This window comes from Anomaloglossus baeobatrachus, chromosome 8 (assembly GCF_048569485.1).
Source record: "Anomaloglossus baeobatrachus isolate aAnoBae1 chromosome 8, aAnoBae1.hap1, whole genome shotgun sequence".
NCBI lineage: Eukaryota > Metazoa > Chordata > Amphibia > Anura > Aromobatidae > Anomaloglossus > Anomaloglossus baeobatrachus.
Genome location: NC_134360.1, coordinates 97393235 through 97408692, shown reverse-complemented (window position 1 = coordinate 97408692; position 15458 = coordinate 97393235). Strand labels below are relative to the sequence as shown.

Sequence of the window (15458 nt, the reverse complement as noted above, 5' to 3'; positions counted from 1 at the left end):
ATATATATATATATATATATATATATATATTTTATAAAACCTCCATCCTCCCTTGTGATACATACACAGCGGTGTCAGTGTGCACTGTGCGTTGCTAGGTCTGTTAAAGTGATGCCAAGTGATCACATGCCGAGGAGGAGCTGGACAGAGACAAGCGGGGTAGGTGAGTGCGGCTGCTGCTGGCTTCCCCATATTATTACCGCTAATGTGTGTATATGTATGATGTATATATCTATGTATGTCAGTGTAAATGATTGTGTATAGATTTGTCTGTTTATATGTATTTTAGGGAATTTGTCTTCAAATATGTACCGTATACGTGCGTATGCCTGTACCCATGATCAGGACTCCCTGTGTCCTGGAGGCAGCGGGTCCTGACCTGCGGGGCTGTAAGTCTCCTCCGCAGGAGACCGCAGCTGCCAGTGCCCATGATCAGGGTTCAGTGCGCTGTGGCCTCCTGCTGTGTTCTCCCTACGGAGGACCTATGCAACTGCAGCAAACAATTGATATGCTGCGGTCTGGAAAGACGCTCTGCAGGTCAATGTTTGCTGCAGAAAAAACAAGCACAGTGGGCACGGGATTTCTAGAAATCCCTCCACTGTGCTTGTATTGTACAATGCAGCATTTTGGACACAGCAAAAACACGCTACAGCCAAAATGCTGCAAACACTGATCGTGGGCACACAGACTTAAACAATGTGATCAGCAGTGCTGAAAAGGATTGAATGTGGGCGTAACAGATTGCAAAATGGGTGTGGTTAGGGGAGCGTGGCCTAAAATTGCCGCGACGCACTACGCGCACCACAGACTTTGTCCCTCTTTCTCATCTTTAAGTGTTGGGAGGTATGCTCTTGGTATAGTTGGTAATGTCAGTACTGTCGGTATTGTTGATATAGTTGATATTCTCAGTATTGTCAGTATGTTGGTAATGTCAGTACGGTCGGTATTGTTGGTATGGTTGGTAATGTCAGTACTGTCGATATTGTTGGTATAGCTGGTATTCTCAGTACTGATGGTACTGTTGGTATAGTTGGTAATGTCAGTACTGTCGGTTGTCTTGGTATTGTTGGTAATGTCAGTACTGTCGGTATTGTTGGTATAGTTGGTATTGTCAGTCCTGTTGGTATAGTTGGTATTGTCAGTCCTGTTGGTATAGTTGGTATTGTCACTACTGTCGGTACTGTTGGTATAGTTGGTAATGTCAGTACTGTTGGTAGTGTTGCTATAGTTGGTAATGTCAGTACCATCAGTATTGCTGGTATAGTTGGTAATGTCGGTACTGTTGGTATAGTTGCAACTGTTAGTACTGTCAGTTTTGTTGGTATAGTTGGAACTGTCAGTACTGCCAGCATTGTTGGTATTGATATTGATCATTCCTACTTTATCTACTTTATTTAATAGCTAAAATTACAAACATAATGTTTTAATTACACTAATCCGTCTTTTTTATTTAGTATAAAGAATATCTCCAGTTTGACACCAGCACTAATAGAACCACAGTACTAGACCATGCACCAGATTTGGTATGGAAGAATCAAAAACTTCCCAGTGATGTCCCAGCAAGTGGTAAGCTCACCTGAATTACAGTATGTTTTTTTTAAGAATATTAAAACCAGTAAATATATAAATATACATATTTTCATTTTATTATAGGACCTAACATCATGACAATCGCAGTGTTTACATTAACCGTAGCTATTATACTTATTCTTATCATTGCACTTCTTGTCTTCAGGTAGGTGTTAATCTCACATAAATAAATGTGCTGTTTGACCTTAAAATGTGGAGTCACAATGTTTAACACCCTGTGATCACCAGTACCTGCCAACATATTGTATTAATTTTACTCAAGTAACAAAATGCTTTATCATTTATGTCCATAAATAAAGAAGGGACCACACTTGGACTGGCCATACACATTAGATGGCTGCCGAGTCTGCCGACCGAACGACACTTCGGCCGATTGTTAGGCCGACAGCCATCTCTGCCGGCTCTCCCATACATAGGAATGCTCGCTTGGCCAAGCGCTCCTATGTTCTGTATGAGAAAGGCAGTGACTCATAGGTCAGCTGGCAACTTAGCTTTAGGAGAACAATGCGATCAGTAGTCTGAAATTTGACATGTGTGATTGACATTTCTCCCAACCATCATTCACCATGTGTTCCCATAGACCATCAGCTGAATCTGTAGATATTGACAGGTTTGGCTGACATTAGTACATTGTGTATAAAGACTATTACTCCAAAGATTTTGCAGTTTGATAATTGCCTGTTTCACCATTAGACAAATCTCACTATAGATAATAGAATGCTTTGGGTGTTATATTCCAGATCCTATTATTACACAGATCCATAGTACTCTAGTGTACATATGGCTTCTATTATCTTACATGGTAAAAATGGTTGTTATAAAGACACAAGACCATTTCAACCAAGGAATGGGAAAAGATGAGGACGATGGTGACGAATAAAATATACACCTTTTTTTTCTCCATACTTAATTAAAATGTAAGGCATTAACATATGTGCAATCAAAAGGGGAAAATGTCCCATGGACAAAAGAATGCTGAGCAGATAATTATTTTAGGACATTGGAAAGAAAGATATAGAGTAGACAGTCTTGTTAAAGATGAAATCTGGGTCTGGGATGGCTATCACTGCATCCCAATACAGATCTCCAGTGGCCTGCAGGTCTTGAATTCATAACGGGTTGCCAGGCCAGTTTTTCTTTTCACAATCCTTAAATTTTGTGAGAACTTGGAGCAATCCTACAGATGTGCACTGAATACCATGAACAGAAAACTGGATTCAGTCTGACAATGGCTGTTGCCTGCATTGGACATTTTTTAGCTTTCTTTACTCTCCTGTCCCTCTGCAAGTTCTGAAGCTTTTCATCTCCAGGCTCTGCATGAAGCTATATACAGCAGTCTTGGTGTATACAGCAACCTCATTATTCCTATGTGATGTATACAGAAGTCTCAGTTTGTCCAAGGTGATTTACACTGACGAGCAAAAAGGGTAACAATGTTTTGAACTTTTGATTTTCATTCAACGCCACCCACAAATGTTTGATTGAGTTGAGGTCTTGGAACTGTGGGGGCAATCCAGCATCTGTAGTGGAGGGGAGGAGCCTTTCTTTCTTTTCTGCTGCTGGGTGTTGGCTGTTTGTTGCTCAGCTCCTGGATTTCCACACCACACCCAACCCGGCTGTCTCCTCTTCCCCAGAGAGGAGGCAGCCTGCCTGGGCAAGCCATGGAGGCTCAGGCCTCCACCCCCCAGTTACCATCAGCGGGGGGTGGGAAGGTGAGAACGGAGGAGCCATGACGGAGATCCCAGAGGACCAGGAAGCAAGTTGCCCAGCAGGATTCCAGCCTGGAGAGGACCCTGGACCCCAACCCCAGGAGGACCAGGGACCGTTGCCTCAGGGAGACCCAGGACCCCAGCCCAAGGAGGACCCAGGACCCCAGCCTGGAGAAACCCGGATGTGGGGCCACCACCAGCAGCGGTCGAGGGAAGGGGGCCATGCTGGACCCTGCAGCACACATAGCAGTGGAGGAGTGTTAGGAGGCCCTGGACCCCATTGAGTACACCGGAGCATACGCCGAGAAAATAGGGTGTATGTTCCAGAAGTTTGAGGAAATGGGGCGGCAAATGTGTGATTTACGGAAACGGTTGAAGGATGCCAGGTTCTCCCGTGACCACTGCGCAAGCGGTACCGGGAGGAACACGGTGCAACGGTTTGGGCCCTCTAGGAAGAACCAGAGGCGATCGTCGCTCTCCATGAGGGGATCCTTAGGAGTTCGGGTTCCTTCATGGAGAATCTAATCCAATCTGAGGTATAGGTTTTTTAGACACATACTGCCGTATATGTATTGATCTATTTTCTGTGATCACCTGATGGTATCTGACTGACCTCATTCTTTGTCTTTTATATGTGTGTGTTTTTTTAAATAATTTTTCAATGAAGTTTACAATTTTATTCACCTGGCTCGTCCATTCATAGTTCTCTATAGGTTTTGTTACTAATTGACTGGAGCCATTCATTCTGTTGTTTTTTGGTCAAATATTGGTTGATCCTTCATGGAGAAGCTGCAGAACAATGTCCGCTTCACAGCCATGAGGGCAGTGAAGTCGGAGGCCAGAGGTGCGGGAACAGTCCCTTCGGGGTCTTCGGCTGGGGGGGGGGTCTGTTTTGGCTTCTCAGTCGGGTGTGGCCTCGTTCCTTGTGTCAGTACAGCAGCTGGGGAGTCCAGGACGGGAAGGTGTACTTAACGTGGCATCGCTGGATATTGCTGCATCTCCAAGTGGCTGTGTTGCAGCGGCCCTCAGCGTGGCATCCCCAAAACCGGAAGTGGCATCACCGGGAGTGGTGTCACCAGAAGTGGCATCACGAAAGGCGGGAGGTGCTGCAATGGAGGGTGAACTAGGGAGCTGCATGGCCCCAACCACCGATGACATGCCCGCTGCTGAGGCCAGTGAGGCTGGCGCCTGCAGGGAAGGGGGAACCCAGCCTAACAGTGCTGCTGAGAATACATTGCGGCGCTGGTGTGAGTGAGCAGGTTTCCCCTAGCAGCGGTAAGCAGGGGGAGCTGGTGGAAAATGGCGGTTCAGGGATCCGGGAGGCTACTGCCGTGCCCGTGGTGGAGACCTGGCCAGGAGCAGGACAACCGTCCTGCAGTTGCCAGACGCCCTGTTAATGATAAAGGTGAAGATAAAAGTAAAGACATACTGTACAGCAGTGTTTCTGGGAGCAACACCTCCATGGAAAAGGAAGAGGACATGGTCACATATAACTCATCCTCCTCTGAGGGGGATGGGCTGTTGCGAGAGATCCGGCACCTTGAGTCCCCAGTGGAGTTGTCGCAATTTTCTTTTGGGACCGAGGTGCCAGAAGAAAGGAACATGAGAAAAGTGAAGGTGAAGAAGATGCGGGAGGTAGTGGCGTACAGATATACATCTATGTCTGGCACGGAGGCCACCACCTCCAGTGCCAGTCCTAGGAACTAAGTGCCCCAGGGTCCATCGGCGGGCCAGGAGCAAATGTCTGATGGGGAGCGGCGGGTCAAGCAGGGCCAGAAGGAGGGCCCTGTATGGGCCCCCGGTCCCAACATAAACAGTGTGGCAGATTTCCCGTCACTTCCTTCCCTACAGGGCCCAGTAATATTTGGAGTGGGGATGGAGGGAATGGGAGGGAAAAAGGGAACAAGCCCACTTGAACAAGGGGGGGAAAGGTGGCACAAATGGAGCTGGAAATCGAGCCCGACCCGGTAGGTGTGCAATTGGTGAATACATCGGGGGTTGCGGCTGGTGGTGTGGTTGATCTAACAGATATAGAAGTTCTTTTGGCTTTGGCTGCTGTGGATAATGCTCAGCGTGAGAGGGAGGAGAAATTGCAGGAGAAAGAAATAGGGAGGAAGAGAATGTTGCGGGTTCCACTGCTCCCCCGGTGGTGGCACCTGGCCCGGTACGGGCAAGTACGTATGCTCGGGTTGCTGCTGCTGGGGGTGGTGCAAGGAGAGTGGCTGAGGTTTTGTCCGATGATTTGGGGCCGGCAATTTGCAATAGTGTCTCCTGAGCGCTCTGAAGAGGGGATAGGAAACTTTGACAGTAAGGGATGGGGTGGTGGAACTGTCTTTTTGGATAGAGAGACATGGTTTGTCAGCGTTCCAAGATAAAGAACGGGAGGGACCCATGGTGTGGTCCCTCCCCACAGCGGGGCGAGGTAGTGCCACTAAGAACATGGTCTGTTTCCGATGGTCCACCTTGAGCGATGAGGCAAATCCCTGGAATTGCAAGGACAGAATAGCTGAGCTTTTATCGGGAATGGGCTTTAACACTAGAAGTCCCAGAGAGGGGTCATTTAACATTTCTACCTTTGGAACCCAGAGACGGGTCGAATGATCTGAAGGATCTTAGCTAACATCCTATAATCGCCGTATTTTGTTCTGTCATTAAGGCCATTACTGTCGCACCACAGGAGGTGGTTGTTTTCCATTGAGTTTAGCCATTTAGTTTCTAGTTAGTTCTATTCAGTTTATTGTATTTGTCCTTTAACCCTTTTTCGGGACTTCAGGGGGGAACTCGAAATTTCTGGGACTTCTAGTGTTAAGGGTCACGGCCTGGCTGGTTTTGTCCAGCCTTTTGGCACTACCAATTTTGAGGCCAGTTTCATGACTCTAGAAGGCTTGGAACTCTTTTGGTCTCGATATGAGCTGGCCAAGAATACCCCTGCATGGCATAACATCAAGTTAGAGGCAATTTCTCGGCAGAACACAGTTAAGAAAGTGACCATAATTACAGCTAACGTGTTACTTTCTTGTGTTGACATCATGACCTGGATCAGCCGTTATTGCGAGGTGGTCCAGGTCCCCGAGAAAGTGCGGGATCAATTTGGTTTCTGGACTGGTGCCTGGACTTTCATGGTAAAGTTGAAAGTTTCGAGAAACTCTGTTGTCCACATTCCTCCCTCAACGTTCCTGGGGAGGGACCAGATTCTGATCCACTATCAGGGGCAGCCGAGGGTCTGTCACAAGTGCGGCAGCCCCTACCACTTCAGTGCCACTTGTAAGGTACAGAAGTGTGCACTGTGTGGGGCACATGACCATCTTGCCGCCACGTGTAAGGCCATTCGGTGTAACCTGTGTAGGGATCTGGGTCACCTGTTTAGCTGTTGCCCACACTCTTTCGCCAATGCTACCGCAGCTCAATAGGGTGCTGAGGAGTTGGTGAGGGAAGGTACTAGCAGAGGTGAAAAGAGTAAGGGTCCTGTGAAGAGTAAACGTAGGCCCCCCTCACAAGTGAGGCGACAGGAACAACGTCAGAGGGAGAGGGAGCGAGGTGTGATGACTTTGCCCTCTACCTGCAGCTGAGGACCTGGGTAGCGAACTAGATGAGGAGGAGGGGAGGTTGAGAAAAGAGGAGGAGGCCAACACCTCACATTTCTCTTCCACTGAAGATCAGGAAGAGGATGTGCAGGCATGGCAAAAGAAACACTGTAAAAAGAAGGGCCAGGAGGGGAGCCAGGAAGAGGGAGTCCAGGACTCCTTTTCTGGAGTGGGACCACTCAGGGACATCTACCCTGGACGACCCTCCTGGTACGGTTCCATCAACTCAGTCCAGGCGACCAACGGAGCCTTCTGCCACCCCACCTCTGGTAGCCATCTCCAACCGGTACCATGCCCTGGATGACAACATCCCTCCCTGCCCCAGGTGGGGAGGACAAGGGCACGGTGCTGGTGGTAGCGGAAAAGGACGTAGGGGCCTCTGGGGATGCTGTATCCCCCTGCTGGGAGAAGCCTCCTTGCAGTGGGGGGGGGGGGAGGGGATCGCCCCAAAACCACCGGACAAAACGGTGTCTGATAAAAGCATGGATGTGTCAGTATGCTTGAAGCATATGGCCTCATCAAAGGGTGAACAGGATGAGTGTGTTGGTGGAGGTTGGAAAAAGCTGGCTGTCGAGCTTAATCAATCTTGATGGCGGCACTCACCCCATTGACATTGGTGACCATTAATGTCGCCAGCGTTAAATCTGATATGGCTAGGTTTACGACCTTTGATTTTCTCTGCCATTTTGATGCCAACATTTTGTTTTTGCAGGAGACCAGGTTGACAGATCAGTCATCCTTTTGGAAAGCAAGACAGGAGTGGACCCATGGTCCCTCTTACTGGTCTCTTGCAGCCGAGATGTGGAATTTGGCAAGGGTGATTACCCAGCGCGAAATTGGGAAGGCAGAATTAAAATCGCCGCTCAGAGAGTGGACCACTGGAAGGGTCTAACTTTGATCCTGAGGGAAAGGGTTGCCGTTGCCTTCTGCAAATCTTACTTGCTCCCAGTGTTACTTTATTTGGGCAGTGTATGCATTTTGCCGGAACCTCTCTGGACGAGGGTCTATAGCCTGTTTTTCCAACTGTTATGGGGAAATAGGTTGAACCTAGTCAAACGAGAGGTTACTTACCGTATGAGGAGACTAGAGGGGTTAAATATGGTCAACTCTGTGGTATTTCTGGTAGATACCTTTTTGAAGTTAAATATTGCAAACTGCTGGAAAGAGAGGGCTCCTCAGTGAGTATTCGCCTGCAGGGAGTGGAATCAGCCTTTCTTCCAAGAATGGGAGACAGGTGGGCATGTGAAGGACCTTTGCATACCTCACGCACATATCCCGGTTTATGTTACCCGGTTCTGAAGGTCTTCCGCCGGAGGAGTCTGGGGGTGTGAGGACTCTGTTAAAGGGGTTGCTCAACGAGAGTATCTTGTCTACACATTTCTGGGCCCCGCTGGTCCTCAGAGACTGCCCAAGCCGGGATCTGGACGTGGGGCTGAGCTTATTAAATTCTAAGCGGATCCCCAAGAGGTTTTGGGACTTGGCTTGGTGCTGCTTCCAAGGTAAGCTATTTGTGAGGGACAATTTGAAGTGGCGGCACTCAGATGACAGAGATTGTCCTCGTGAGTCTTGTGTAGGCATACTGGAAAGTGTGGATCACTTCCTGCTTCATTGTCCCTTTAATATAGATTTTTACAAACAGGTGGGGGCTTCCATGGGTTGGCCTCGGCTGGCCAGTCTCTCCTATGCCAAGTGGGCCTGTGGAGCTTTCGGAAACCTGGGTGGACAGGACCTAACCACTTTATTTATAGCTAGCATAGTGGTTAGGTACTTCACATGGAATGCACGTCCTTTAGTATCGACGTGCAGCAAAATCCTCCAAGTAGAAGATGTATGTAGCAACATCCTTGGTAACCTGGCAAAGGTACACTCCTTGGAGTATGAGCGGTTTGGTGCACTGAGGGCCTCTCGCCTGTGGAGGGGTTTCTCATTCAGGGTGCACTAGCTGTCTTTTGCGCCAGTATCTCTTCCTTCCAGTCTCTTTCCTTCACTTCCCTCCCTTTTCCTTCCCCCTTTTTTCCCTTGCATTCCCTGGTGATGGGCTGTCTTTTTCACCCCAGGTTTTTGTTTAAATACGTTATCTGGGGGAAAGGTTTGCAGACACTGACCCTGAGCTAAAATCTTGTGCTTTTATTTTGTTACCTGTTTTCTTTGGTTTTCAGTTTTTGTCCTGTGGGTTAGTGTAGGGGAGTAGTCAGGTTTTGGATGGGGGTTTTAAAGGGGGGGGCGGGGAGGGGAGGTGTCATAAGTACCGGATGTCCGGCTCGGTCCCCCAGTCTGGGGAAAACTTTGGGGGATCTACTCAAGCTCGGGAGGACTATCCTTTGAACTTGGGAGCTGGGCAGCCGGATGGTGGTGGGTTTAGTTAGATATGCTAAGTAGGTTGTATTTTGTGTGTGTGTTATTATTATTATTAGGATAAAAACAAAAAAAAAAAATGTTGGTGCTTATGGGTGGTAGGAATGTTGAACTTATCGACAAGTTGTGCCTTTTATGTTTTTGCCGAGGTGTGCTTATTTTTTTGTTGTTTATCTTTTATATATGTAAATACTTGTATATATTGTAATATAGTGTAATATTTTGGGGGTGTATGTACAGGCAGTTGAGCTGTGGTTAGATGTACCATATTATTTTTAGTTGCCGGGCGGGTTATTGCTGGAGTGTATATATGTTTTTATTCTGTTTTATATTTTGTTGTAATATTCTGCTATTATTTTAATAAAAGATTTCCAGCATCTCTACTTCATTGTCATTGAACCATTTATTTACCAATCTCAATGTATGCTTTGGATCAATGTCCTGCTGCAACACTGTCATCCTTTTCATACCTATAGTACTTGAGTGTACAAAGTCACTCATTTTGCAGGATACTCACATATAGCTGAGCTTTGAGACCACTATAAACCCTGGTTAAGTGTTCAATGCCTTTGGCTGTGAAATAACCCCATATCATCAGGCTTACTCCACTAAAGTTGACAGTTCCTTCAATTTCTTGATATGTTAGCCCCTTTTCCCCTTATTTCCTCCAAAGGTTTCATCTCATCACTCCAAACAGTAACCTTTTGCTTGGGAATCAGAATAATAACACTCTGAGATTTTAGGGAATGAGCAAACCTTTCAAAGTTCGATTCCCTGAACATTACTGAACAAATGGCAAGTTCACCAAACACCAAACCTTTTCAAACCCCTTTGGATTCAATGGGAGGCTAAACCTAAGGCAGAGAAAACACTTTTGACGGGCTTGAAAAACTTCCAAAACAGCAAAAATACGTTTTACAGTGCAGCACCACTGTTTTGGCATAGCTGTTAGCTTCCTAGACTATTGACATAAGAAATACTGATGTATATGAGAGGCAAGCATAGGGCTGGTGTTTCCACACCCCTGCCAGTACAGACAAGACACAACTTGGAGACCCATCTTAGAGTCTTGATATTTAAAAACATTTCAGGCAGACTGCAGGACATTTCCCCATAATGTCTTTGCACAGCAGAGAAGTATGGTCCATGCAACACACAGAATGGTGCCTGGCATTTCAATTTTAAAACACAAAAGGTGGATGAGTGACAGGATTAGGCCTCTTGCTCCCACACTTCTGACAGTACAGACAAGACACAGCTTGGAGACCCATCGCATATCAGCTGGTTAACTGGTAGGCTGAAAGATCTTTGTAGTGTTGCAAGTCGATTAGCCGTGGGGTGTGAATGGTGGAAGTAAGCACACACCAACCGTGCCTCTGCAGCAGCGCATCCAGGCCGGGATAGTGGGCTAGAAAATTCTGTGCAACCAGGTTGAGGGTCATGAGCCATGCAAGGCACATGTGTGATGTGGCCCAGGCATAGGGCCACCACACCGTTATCACACTCGACCTTCCCTGGCTCCAGGTTTAGTGGAGACAGTCATTGATTAAACTCAGGTTGGATAGTGGTCCACATCTCTTCTGCTATGTAACTGCATTCTCCAATGCATATTAATTTCAGCACTGCTTGATTGTGTTGAGCCCTACCTGAGCTGTACAGAGGTGGGGGATTCTCTTAGAATGTGTGTTACCTTAAGGGAGACGTTGAAGAAACAGCTGGAGGCCCTAGAGGAGATGAAGGAAGCAGAAGCAGTAGAGGTAGGAGTAGATCCAGATATTTGTTACGCAAGCCAAGGGGATTTCAGGACTTCCGAGGAAGCCCACGTTGGGGTTGCGGTAGTGCTAACTGCTGACAGGGTACTCTATGGGTGAGTGTTAAATTGGCATCGGTGCATGTTGCGTTATTTACCTCTGATAGGCTGCATTCTCCTGCTGTAATTTGTATATCTGGCTACCGGTGCCTGCACACTATCAAATGAATGACCCTCCCTGCACATGTTTTTGTTTCAGCATTGGCACTTCATTCATCTCTTGTCCTGCACTATGCACTTTTAATTGTGTATGTTATTTATTTAACTTGAATAGTATAGATGAAGAGATGGATGTTTAAAAACCGCGCCAAAGACCACTGGTGCAGGAGATGGATTTAACGTGACTTTATTCCATATTCAGGTCTACGCGTTTCAGGAGCGTCCGCTCCCTTCCTCAGGACAATACAGGCACAAGCAACATCAAAATCAGCAGTCAAAGAATGAACCGAAAACTTTATACCTTCCGGTGTGACGTCATTAGTACGCCCACTTGACCCAGAACAGAAAAAAATCGGCGGGAATTACATACATTCATTGAATAAAACAGTAACATGATTTCAATGTAAAAACCGCTTTTCCTTGTCATGAACATATCTATTAAAATTGTCATTAAAAAACCAGATGAAATAAAAGAAAGGAAAAAGAAAGGAAATTAGAGTCCCGTGTATTTGTGACAGTGAAAAAATAATATATAATTATATACTTGTGTATGGAGAACAGACCAAGCAATGAATCAGAATAGAACCTGCAAGACATCGGATTCATATGTGTGAAGAATGTGACAAGGGATTAGACCATTAAACCATACCGAACAGGTAGCGGTATATATAAAAAAACCCGCTCCTGCGACACCAAACATCAAAAATGAGTGCTATATACATCCTTCATAAAATACAAGAAGTAGAGAACTGCACTTCTCAGAGCAGGTGAGGTCGTGAAAGTTCAGACCGTGGGAAAAAAACTTATACGCATGCGGGAAAAAGGTAAGAAGCAAGATAGAATTGTGAGGTCGAGAAAGTTCAAAGCGTGGGAAAAACACAGCTGCGCATGCGGAAAGGAATGAAAAGATTTACCAGTGATAGATATACACAGGGAAATATTACTGAATAAGAAAAATGTGCGAAAAAATCAAGAAAACAGTAAATATATATCAGAAACCAAAACTCACATTGAATTATAGAGAATAAAAAATGATAATTACAAGGATTCACACATATGAATCCGATGTCTTGCAGGTTCTATTCTGATTCATTGCTTGGTCTGTTCTCCATACACAAGTATATAATTATATATTATTTTTTCACTGTCACAAATACACGGGACTCTAATTTCCTTTCTTTTTCCTTTCTTTTATTTCATCTGGTTTTTTAATGACAATTTTAATAGATATGTTCATGACAAGGAAAAGCGGTTTTTACATTGAAATCATGTTACTGTTTTATTCAATGAATGTATGTAATTCCCGCCGATTTTTTTCTGTTCTGGGTCAAGTGGGCGTACTAATGACGTCACACCGGAAGGTATAAAGTTTTCGGTTCATTCTTTGACTGCTGATTTTGATGTTGCTTGTGCCTGTATTGTCCTGAGGAAGGGAGCGGACGCTCCTGAAACGCGTAGACCTGAATATGGAATAAAGTCACGTTAAATCCATCTCCTGCACCAGTGGTCTTTGGCGCGGTTTTTAAACATCCATCTCTTCATCTATACTATTCATCACTGGGATGACTGCTGCCTTTGACCCAATCCATATGCCTGCATAGTGGTTGTGACTTTCACAACTACACTTGGTGAGTAACCTCTGCGAATCATACCCCATTTGTTTGTCGGGTAAGACCCTATTGCGCTCCTTTTCCACAGTGTTTTGCATGCATTTATTTAACTTGGATATTTCATAAAGATTCATTTTTTTTGCTAAAACCTTGGTGATTATGTGACTCTATTCTGTTAGTGTGACCTGACAGGCCTCATGTATTGCAATACATGTCTATGAGGCCAGTGTTAGGAATAATAACAGTTATACAGATATTTGGTATTGACACTTCTGGAACAACCCGATCTATAAAACTGGCCAAAGATTTAACCCCTACAGTGAACATCTTAAAAAAAAAAAAAACGATGCGTTTTCATCATACCTCAGAAATAAAAGTAGAATAAAATGCACTAAAAAAAAGATGAGTGTAATTAAAAATGGTATAGCTAGAAACGGCATCTTGTCCAGAAAATAACAAGCCACCACACAGCAAAGTTAGTGGAAATATCAGAATGTCAGAATACAGCAATGAAAAAAAAAAAAAACTTTTTCTACAAAATGGCAAAACATAAAAAAATTATAAAAATTTGTTGTTGATATAATCATACTGACTCGAAGAAAATAAGATCTGTTTTCACTTTTAGAACACAGTGACTGGCAAAAAAAAACTCCAAAAAAAAAGCAACTTCTTAATTGTTGTTTTTTGTTAATTCTTCATCCCAAAAATTTTAATAAAAAGAACATTGTGTCCGAAAATGGTACCAATAAAAATGTAAGCTCTAAAATTATGGTGATGCAAAATTTTTTTTTTTTTAAATGTTTTCTAGTGTGTCATAGTAGCCAAACAGAAAAAAAAAATCTGGTATCTCTGCAATCGTACTGAGCCAAAGAATAAACCCGCCTAATCACTGATATCAAAGGGTGAAGAGAGTATAGAATAAAAAAAATAATTTCTTGACCTGCTGTTGATTTGTTCGTTCTGCCTCCCAAAAATTGTAGTAAGTTTTGGCTCACATTTATCCTACGCTCTATGCTGAGCACTTATATCGGGATAGACAAGAGCACAGAGTATCTCTGCTCCCTGATTTGTGAATGGTTCAGTCGGTGGTTTCATCTGAATAACGTATTTTGTAGATTTAGATGGAAAGCTCGATATAAGCACTCAGAAAAGAGCACAGGATAAATGTGAACTGATCCCAAATGTTCTGTACTACAACCAGTTTAGTTTTGTCATCTGATAACAAAAATATAGGGGAGTTCCATCTTAAGCCGGAGTTCCACTTGCGTATGACTCTCGCGAGTCTCTTATCAGTATCACCCGGCACGGCCGCACACTTTCCGGACACGAGCGCCTCAACTGCATGGAAGTACATGCAACCGACCTGCTCCTGTCAGGAGAGTGTGCTGCTGAGCCGAGTGATACCTATGCGATACTCGCTCGAGTCATACGCAAGTGGAACTCTGCACTTACTGATAGCACAAAGGCTCTAGAAAAGCGCTATGGCTCCTCCCCTCAAAAAGAAATCCAGCAAAGTTTGCTCTCCCAAATCCAAATACCCCCTTCCCTTATGAGCCCCACAGTATGCCTAAACCACAGTTAGCATCCACATGCCTGATATTTCTGTAGCTAGGAGAGCCAGCTAAATTTATGAAATGCAGGTCTCCTGGAGCTCAAGCTAAGCACAATGTAAGGGCACGACAATGTATCGGCACTACAATGGCAGATTTCCATTTTCATTCAGCAACATTCAATGCTGCCTGCGTCTGCAAAACACCCATGGAGTCAAAATCATAATTCCAAGAGGCACGTAATTTCCAAATTGGGGTCACTTGATGTAGTTTCTGCTCTTCTGGCACTTAGGAGCTCTGTTATGGAGTCTGCAAACCATTCCTGGAATCTGTGAGCTCCTAAAGATTTGCTGTGTTGTCAAACAGTACTGTACAGTCACATATGGGGAATTGTCACATTCACAAGAAATTGTGTAATAATTATGCAGTAATTTTTATCTATTTTCCCTTGTGAAAATTTAAAATCTGGGACTAAAACAACACTTTAGTTGTAAAAATGCAATTATTTTTTTTTCACCGCCTAATGGTATTTCATTTTGTGACAGACCTGTGGTGTCAATGTGACGCCATGGCCTATCAGGTCGTCACAGGGTATTGTGCAATCTGCCCTTCTGTACAGTATCCACCTCCTACTTGGTTACGGGTCCCTGACCTTTGGTGTTGCCAAGAACAAGCTAATCAAAATTCTAGGAACACTCTTCACCACACCCACCAGACACACCAGTGGCCGGCCTGAGTGGAATAGGGTCGCCCACTTGGGGGGTTGGTTAAGGGGGGGTCAGGAGTGTTAGGAGACAGTCACTTGAGAAGTAGCTCTCGAAGTGAGAGGAGGTCTGGAGCTGGGCTCCTTGAAACTACTTTGTGGCAGACGTTGGTCTGGGCCTGGTAGGAGCTGGACCCCGGTCGCAGGGGATCGTGACAAGGGGCATGGACTGTCGAGGAGGACAGCCGGCGGCCTTGTGCCATCATTGGGCAGGGGCCAGGGCACGACGGGGTACTTGGACCCTAGGTCAGGGAGTAACTTCAAGCGTCCTGACAATTTGCCTGACAAGGACGGAGCCTTCAAGATCCGTTCTCCACCCGCTCCAAAA

At 45.3% G+C, this 15458-nt stretch overlaps 1 protein-coding gene across 1 annotated transcript in view; it reads left to right on the top strand.

Moving 5' to 3' along the window:
• Window positions 1–15458, top strand: part of GUCY2C (guanylate cyclase 2C) — a 686038-nt gene that overhangs the window by 335193 nt on the left and 335387 nt on the right. Inside the window, 2 exon segments of the mRNA XM_075320892.1 lie at window positions 1455–1566; window positions 1654–1735. Of these exon segments, the coding sequence (XP_075177007.1) occupies window positions 1455–1566; window positions 1654–1735 (194 nt within the window).